Source organism: Silurus meridionalis, chromosome 20, assembly GCF_014805685.1.
Source record: "Silurus meridionalis isolate SWU-2019-XX chromosome 20, ASM1480568v1, whole genome shotgun sequence".
NCBI classification, from domain to species: Eukaryota; Metazoa; Chordata; class Actinopteri; order Siluriformes; family Siluridae; genus Silurus; species Silurus meridionalis.
Genome location: NC_060903.1, coordinates 9883534 through 9892500, shown reverse-complemented (window position 1 = coordinate 9892500; position 8967 = coordinate 9883534). Strand labels below are relative to the sequence as shown.

At 38.7% G+C, this 8967-nt stretch overlaps 1 protein-coding gene across 1 annotated transcript in view; it reads right to left on the bottom strand.

Moving 5' to 3' along the window:
- The window catches only part of ece2a (endothelin converting enzyme 2a), a 73952-nt gene extending 66519 nt beyond the window's left edge, over positions 1-7433 (bottom strand). Inside the window, exon 1 of the mRNA XM_046877224.1 lies at positions 6990-7433. Within this exon, the coding sequence (XP_046733180.1) occupies positions 6990-7149 (160 nt within the window). The 5' untranslated portion in view covers positions 7150-7433. The remainder of the gene's footprint in view (positions 1-6989) is intronic.
- Positions 7434-8967: the final 1534 nt, after the last annotated feature.

Below are 8967 nucleotides of genomic sequence, written 5' to 3'. Positions count from 1 at the left end.
AATTACACAGTGGCAGGCCGTGTATTTGGTACCTGGGCCTTCAGTGGTGACTTACCTGACTTAATCCATCACTTAATACCACCACTATCATGTCACAATTATAGAAATCATCAATACTATACAAAAACGAAATATATCAACGCTTGGAATTACAGAGAGAGAGAGACATTTCGCATATGGAAGGTAAATACCATTTTTACTAAAGCAAGAAACCCAGTTAAGACTCCAAACCTCTAAACTACAACCGCAGCTGTGCCACCTACATCATCTGGAGCAGTTCAAAATATTTATCTAATAACACGCCAAAAACATTTTAAAAATTAAATAAAATACAACGTACTCAGCAGAGATGCAGACTCATAATGTGCACAGCTTTTGAGGAGCGGTGCACATCCTGTGGCGAACAAACCCTTACCCTTACCCAAACAAACCCTTACCCGAGATGAGACAAGCTAGCTAGCTTCGGGGTTAGCCGACCTCTCCTCACAATGTCTAGCTTTTTTTGAAAATGTCTTTTTAAGTATGTCTGACACCAAATCAATATCTCTTCCTCAGTCAGCCATTGTGGGCATAAAAAAGTCTTACTTATGTATTAATGTGTGCAGATCGCTACAGACGTGTTTTGCCAGTTAAACTGGGCTGTAACAGTGTGCTCTGACTAACCAATCAGGAGGACGGAAAAATGCTGACACTATTCTGGGCCAGCTAGCTAGACCTGTGAGGCCAATTTGAAATCTGATTGGTAAAAGAAATAGATTTAATTCTTATAGAGACTAAGGTAAAAAGGCCAGCAGTACTGACTTTGAAGGCCCTGGGCAGATTAGATTGAAATAGCAGCACATAGAGGCTGAAATCTGATTGGACAAAAAATCTAACATTCACATACACGTACTGGAAGCATTGCAGCCAAGAGAAACACTATGAAATGAATAGAATAAACTGTTGGGAATATATTAATATAATTTCATGGAACAAATATAAAAATGTAGGTTGTAAAAGTAGGTCAGTGCTTATGATAGTGTTTCAGCAACAGAGAAGGCTTTGCTGGACCTGACCACTGCAATTACAATAACTAACACTGGATGCAATATTCTTGTTTAGCCTAACTTTTTTTCATTGTTGCAATTGGTCATACAAATTGAAAAATTGAAATTCTGGGCCTCGTAAAAGGATAACCATGATTTCTGTTCCATATTATTTTAATTACTTTGGTCATTTTAGTGAACTTCTGTGGACTACATTCAGTGGATACATTTATTACATAGGAAGAATATTCCTACTAACAAAAGGTTTTGCTTGACTACTTGACCTGTGCAGCACATCTGTAATTATTTCTGCAAAAATACACATATTGCAAGTAATCCTTGCTTCACTCATCCTTGCTCCAATTGCTTAAGATCTATCAAACTTCCCAGTGGTGGACAGTAGCAAAGCAAATTTAATTTGTTACTGTACTTAAGTAGCTTTTTGGATAAAAACTTAACGGGTCAAGCACACAGCAAGCCACCAATCAGGGTAGAGCAACGCATTTATGATTAAACTTTTTGATTGCCGCTTGGCAGAAACATACTTTTTTGCATCAGTTCAACAGCAAGCATAGCATTTTGAGAGCAATAAATAATGGGAAAAAACTGCTGACACCTGTTGTCTTATTTGCACAATTTTTTGGAAGTAGTTCTATTAATAAATTAGTTGATCAACTGAGTTGATTAAGCGAGAGTCTTGTGACTCGATAATGATGATAAATTATAATAGGACATTATAGCCATAATGAATACTTTGTAAACTTAAGTACATATGAAAGCAAATACTTCTGTTGAGGGACAGCACATGTAGAATGTTTTGGAGACATGGTGAGGGAGGTGAGATTGAGATGGTTTGGACATGTGCAGAGGAGGGACATGGGGTATATCTGTAGGAGAATTTTGAGGATGGAGCCACCAGGAAGGAGGAAAAGAGGAAGACCAAGGAGGAGGTTTATGGATGTGGTGAGGGAGAAAATGCAGGTAGTTGGGTTAAAGGCAGATGGAGAGGACAGGGGGAGGTATGGAGACGGATGATGCGCTGTGGCGACCCCTAATGGGAGAAGCCGAAAGAAAAAGAAGACTTATACTAAGGTATTTCTACTTTAACTTAAGTATATGGTTCGTGTACTTCCATCTACCACTGCCATGACAGTGCCCCCGTGCACAAAGTGAGCTCCATGAAGATATAATTTACATGGTTTGGAGTGACGGATCTTGAGTGGTCTGTTATAGAGACCTGAACTCAACCCTACTGAAAACCTTACATTACTAATGCCCTTGTGGCTGAATGAGCACAAATCTCCACAAGCACACTTCAAAATCTAGTTGAACATCATTTCAGTGGAGTTTATTAGAACAGCAAATGCAAAAATGTGGAAATATAGAATGGGATGTTCAAAAAGCACATACAAATATAAGCTTGATCATATACAGTAGTGTGAAAAAAATATATTTTTTTGTATGTTTGTCACACTAATGTTTCAGATCATCCAACTAATTTAAATATTAGTCAAAGATAACACAAGTAAACACAACATGCAGTTTGTAAATAAAGTTTTTTATTATTAAGGGTTAAAAAATGTTTGCGTTAAAATTGTGGTTCATCACACCTGAGTTCAATTTCTCTCGCCACACCCAGGCCTGATTACTGCCACACCTGTTCGCAATCAAGAAATCTCTTAAATAGGACCTGCCTGACAAAGTGAAGTAGACCAAAAGATCCTCAAAATCTAAACATCATGCTGAAGATCCAAAGAAATTCAGAAACAAATGAGAAAGAAAGTAATTGAGATCTATCAGTCTGGAAAATGTTATAAAGCCATTTCTAAAGCTTTGGGACTCCAGCAAACCACAGTAAGAGCCATTATTTACAAATGGCAAAAACATGGAACAGGGGAGAACCTTCCTAGGAGTGGCCGGCCGACCAAAATTACCCCAAGAGCACAGCGACGACTCATCCAAGAGGTCACAAAAGACCCTACAACAACATCCAAAGAACTGCAGGCCTCACTTGCCTCAGTTAAGGTCAGTGTTCATGACTCCAACATAAGAAAGCGACTGGGCAATAATGGTCTGCATGGCAGATTTCCAAGACAAAAACCGCTGCTGAGCAAAAAGAACATAAAGGCTTGTCTCAGTTTTGCCAGAAAACATCTTGATGATCCCCAAAACTTTTGGGAAAATACTCTGTGGACTGATGAGTCAAAAGTTGAACTTTTTGGAAGGTGTGTGTCCCATTACATCTGGTGTAAAAGTAACACCGCATTTTAGAAAAAGAACATCATACCAACAGTAAAATATGGTGGTGGTAGTGTGATGGTCTGGGGCTGTTTTGCTGCTTCAGGACCTGAAAGACTTGGTGTGATCAATGGAACCATGAATTCTGCTGTTTACCAAAAAATCCTGAAAGAGAATGTCCAGCCATCTGTTTGTGACCACAAGCTGAAGCAAACTTGGGTTCTGTAGCAGGACAATAAACCAAATCACACCAGCAATCCACCTCTGAATGGCTAAAGAAAAACTAGTCTAGTTAAAGTCCTGACCTGAATTCTATTGAGATGCTGTGGCATGACCGTAAAAAGATGATTCATGCTCGAAAACCCTCAAATGTGGCTAAATTACAACAATTCTGCATAGATGACCAAAATCCCCCCACAGTGCTCTAACAGACTCATTGCAAGTTATCACAAATGCTTGATTGCAGTTGTTGCTGCTAAGAGCGACCCAACCAGTTATTAGGTTTAGGGGCAAACACTTTTTCACACAGGGCCATGTAGTTTTGGATTTTGTTTTCCCCCAATAATAAAAGCCTTTATTTAAAAACTGTGTTATGTTCACTTGTGTTATCTAATATTTAAATTAGTTTGATGATCTGAAACATTAAAGTGACAAACATGCAAAAAATCTCTGTGTGTGTGTGTGTGTGTGTGTGTGTGTGTGTGTGTGTGTGTGTGTAAAATAAATTGTACACCTTTCCATAATAAGGTTCTGTACATACTTTAATCTCTTTGCAGACAGTAGCTTCACCACTTTGCCAGATTCAATTATACATTGAAATGCTTGTGGTGAGGCTTGTGTGACCTGGTCAATGCTCACAAACAACAGTTAAGTAGAAGTTACTTAGTGGTTAAGATCGTTGGCTTCTAACTGGAAGGTCATGAGTTCAAGTCCTAACACTAAAAAGCTATGACTGTTGAGCCCTGGAGCAAGGCCTTCAACTGTTCACTTGTATAAATGTGTGAGTTGCTCTAGAAAAGGACATAAGTAAATTAACATTGAGCCATCTTTAAGAGAAGTGATTTGCGATAAAATAAAGTGATCGAGTGATTGGATAATCTGCTTCGGATAACATTTAACATGCAGCTTGACAAAGTTATTTCCCAATGTTCCTGTCTGTGCGTCTCTGTGTGTAGGTTTCGATACCGTCTACCAGTACAGGCTATGAGATGGATGACTACAATCCTCCAAAATAATGTTAGAACCTGCCACAGGCAACATGTCTAGTAGAGGTCCCTTTAAATTTCTTACTGTACTTTCCTGACTGTGATTCACTCAGCTGCCTCTACCACTCGCTACAGGACCCTGCCACTGGTGGTGATGTGGCTGTTAAACCAGACATTAATGCATTCAATAGTTCAGTGGTAGAATTTTGTGAGGATGTTACAGTGTTAACCGAGTTTCTTGGGTCTTTAGGCAGTACAGTGTCTGGAAGTCTCCCTCCTGCAACCTCCTAAAATTCACCATCATCTCTTAGTTTTGCTGATACTAAGACATAGTCACAATGTGAAAACCCCCTGATCTTATCCCTGTAGGCCATCTTGTCCCCACTGATAATGGAGTTTAGAATGATATTATCATCAGCATATTTGGTATTAGATATGCACTTTGTGAAAAGTCATGTGTGAAAAGGAAGTATATATGGGTGCTAAGCATGCATCCTTGAGGGGTGCCAGTGTTTTAGTGTCAGCAAGCAGTTGCTATTCTTCACTTCCTAGGGGGTCAGTGCAGTATCTGATTGCTCAGGTGGGTGTCTGAGCCTCAAACATTAAGCTTGGTCATAAGCTTAGCAGGGAAGTTTGTATCGAATGCTTAACTACAATCAGTGAAAAGTGAAATCTATATGGCATACTCATGTCATGATGCAGTGCAAACTGGCAAAACAAGCCTTGATGTCAAGCTCGAATAATGTTAATGTGTGTGGAATGAAACAGTCTATAAAACTGCTGTTGTAATCAAATTTTAAACACTGATTATACTAAAGCAGCTCCTATTTCCTTGTATTATCTACTTCTAGTTTATTTTATTTTATTCTTACTTTCATTTCCCACACTTATCTCACTGAAGACTGTCTAACATTAAGGTAGCTGTCTAATGCTGATTTTTTTTTGCATTCTCGCTGGGAGACACTAATGACACAGTGACAGGCTCTCCTTCTTTCTCTCTTCCTCTCTCTGTGTCATATTCTCCATGTCTCCCCTTCTGTCTCTCCTTCTACTGCCTGCTCACGCTCACAATTCACGATTTTGCATTCCACCCTCATTCTCTCTATTAAAGTGTGTTGGCTGGGTACACTGGAGGCGTATGTGTTAAAGAGAGCGTTCCTCTCCCTCTCCCTCTGCATCTCTATGTAGGCAGAGATAGCACAGCTGTGGCGTGAGTTTGTGTGGGATTGTGTGTGTGTGTGTGTGTGTGTGTGTGTGTGTGTGTGTGTGTGTGTGTGTGTGTGTGTATATGCTGGATTGAATCTGTGTGTGGGTTTGGAGGTGGGAGATTATAGGATAGAATAAAATGTGTGTGTGCAGACATTCTGAGTGAATGCGCATAAGAGATTATAAAACAAGCATATTTTTTCATACGTATACTAAACAGTGTATATTTTACTGCAGGTGAACAGGTGCAATCTGATGCATACTCCTCATAATGAATGCACATACTGTAAGACAACAGTTTTAAGTCTAATATAATACTTATATAATTACATAATTTAATACTTCAAAGGGTCCAATCATAAAATAATCAAAGCCAGAGCGGTGTGATGTGACCCAACCAGAAGTTCACTTCTGTTATATCAAATGAATCCACACCTTCTGACCAATCAGGTTAAAGAATTCACTAGCATGTCGGTATAAATGGTAATAGATGCAGGAAATTTTGGCCTATATTGATGTGATATATGAAGAGGTGGTAGTTTAGTAATTAAGACCCTGGACTTTGTATCCAAAAGTCATGACTTTGAATTCAAGCCACACCAAACTGCCACTCCTGGGCCCCTGAGCAAGGCCCTTAACCTGATAGCTGCTTAGTTGTATGAATGAGATGAATGTAAGTCACTCTGGATACGGGACATCTGCCAAGTGCCATAAATGTATAAATTATATTAAAAACTGGAATTGATCTGCCTGTAATGAATGGAATCAGATGTAGCTAGACATATTTGAGGAACACTTGTATTTTTTTTAACACAAGCTGGTTGTTTGCTTCTCAGCGGTTCAGTGGAGTTAATAAATTCTAGCGTATCATCATAAGAAGCAGATGTTCAATTACTGGCAAATGCGAAAGCTGCTATTGGTACTGTCAGAGATTGTTTACGTACACTTGTACACTTTGCCCAGGTTGTGCTATGAGTTTAGAAGAACTTGGGAGTCATATTTATCTCTTTGTAAACCAAAGAATCCAAATGATATTTCTCCTAAATTTTTTGAAATGTATTAATGTATTGCTGCACCAACTGAACCAGATCTACAGCACATCTTTGTTTTATTGTCAACCTTGTGGATTTAATACTCCTACATTTATTCTCATGCTTACATAATAATCCTCAAATACTGCTCGCCTGTCTGATTTATTAAAAAGCGTTGCATCAGCGCCCTCTGCTGTCCTCATGGGATGCACTAAGACTGCATATTCGGTAGGTTCCAGTTTATATTAGAGAAATGGAGAGTAATACGGTTCATAAATACATACCCAACATCAGGATGTTTTCCTCTTTCCCCACATGCTGGATCAGAAGATGGTGGAATTTAGCGAAGTCCCCGAACCACTCAAACGTCTCTTCGGTTTGGTAGCGTTCATTCCAGTACTCCACGTCTTTATATCTCTTATTACACTCCGGCAGATACTCCATATTTCTCCTCTGTAACAGGCAAAGTGTTTATACTACTAGAAGCAGGTTGGCAATAACTGATGGCAAAGAGGCATGTGATTTACAAAATGTACACATCAACACCACGGTGTGATCAGTGATCTGTGTTTAAGACTCAAATACGAAACACACGCTAATGTACTGCAACAAAATACTACTCTGACGTTAGTACTGGTTCTGGTACTACTGCTACCAGTTAGTACTGGTATTTCACTTAGTACTGTTGTAGTCTGTACTCTGGCTGTAAGCATGTGCTCGCCATTTAGCCTCACTGTGAGAAGTTTCAATATAAAAGTCTCCCAGCCTTATTGACAGATTATATCCGATTGTAAGATGGTAAAGTGATTCATAATGCTGTTCACTCGATTTGGGGTTTGGAGATTGATATGTACAGTGACTTTAGATTTCCTGATATGAACCATGCAGAAGATCTTTCATGTGCACCAATCACATATATTCCTGTAAATTAATGTTCAGAGTCATGAGATGTCAGAAAATCGACATGTCACTATTTAGAAGTAAGAATGTAAAACACCACAATAGGATCAAGTCCAAATCAAGTTGGATCAACACACAATAGGAAACTAAGACCAAGATGCCACATAAGACAACCTGGACCAAGGTGCTACGTTATACAACATAAATGAATGAAAAACACAGAACTACACAAAACTGGGGCATCACCTAAAGTGCACGTGTATGACATTTAGACTGGACATGAGGGCCTGAACGCTTATGTACCTTTTCCCTGAACGCAGAAGAGTAAGGAGTGTCTGTGAGGGGTGTATGTGATCAGTCACAATCCTGGAGGCTTTGCAGATGCAGCGTGTGGTGTAAATGTCCATAATTGAGGAAAGATAGACCCCAGTGAGCTTCTCAGGCGTCCTCACTATCACTGTGTTGCGAACTTAAACCAAACCAGACAATGATGTAGCTGCTCAGAATGTTCTCAATGGTCTCTCTGTAGAATGTTGGGATGACGTGTAATGGGAGCTTGGCTTTCCTCAGCTTGAGACCAGAGACAGGGTGTGGTTCTCTGCCAGACATCACTTTATAATGTCACATTGATAGTCATAATCACTTAATTTCCTGAAAAGAAAATAACTGCTTTCAGGTTTCAGTCATGTTAGTAGCGTATTTATAGGTAGTGACTGTTGTATATTGAAATTTAAAACTGAACATGACCACATTTCTGTACATTTATACTAATTTAATTTATAAATGTGACTGAGGTGGGTTTCATGTGCATTTTAATGGAAACACACCATATTCTATCTTGCAAGCTGTTGCATTCTTTTGTGTTCGTGCGTGTGTGTGTGTGTGTGTGTGTATGTGTGTGTGTTTATGTGTGAATGGTGCCCAGGAGGACCCTCCTCCACCACAACACTAACCAAAATAAAATTACTAGATAAATGGATTCTATTTTAATACTGTGTCTATTCCATATAATAAATTATAACTTTGCTTTACATTAATAATTTACATAAAACTAAATCGTACTGAATACACAGCCAACAGCTTTGATCTTAAATTATATTTTTCCAAATATTAGTATATAAAGCTTACTTTAAATGAGCAAGGAGGTAATGAATTATGTTTAACTAAAACTTGGATTAGAACAATTAAACGTGAGGCTTGAAAGCATTCAAATGGATTTTTTCTTGGTATGACAAGAGTTTAAATCCCATTAAGTCCTAAACAACTGCTTAGTTGTATAAATAAGATAATTGTAAGTCCTTCTGGATAAGAATGCCTGTTGAATGCTGTAAATATAATAATACTGTACACGGAATCGAACAA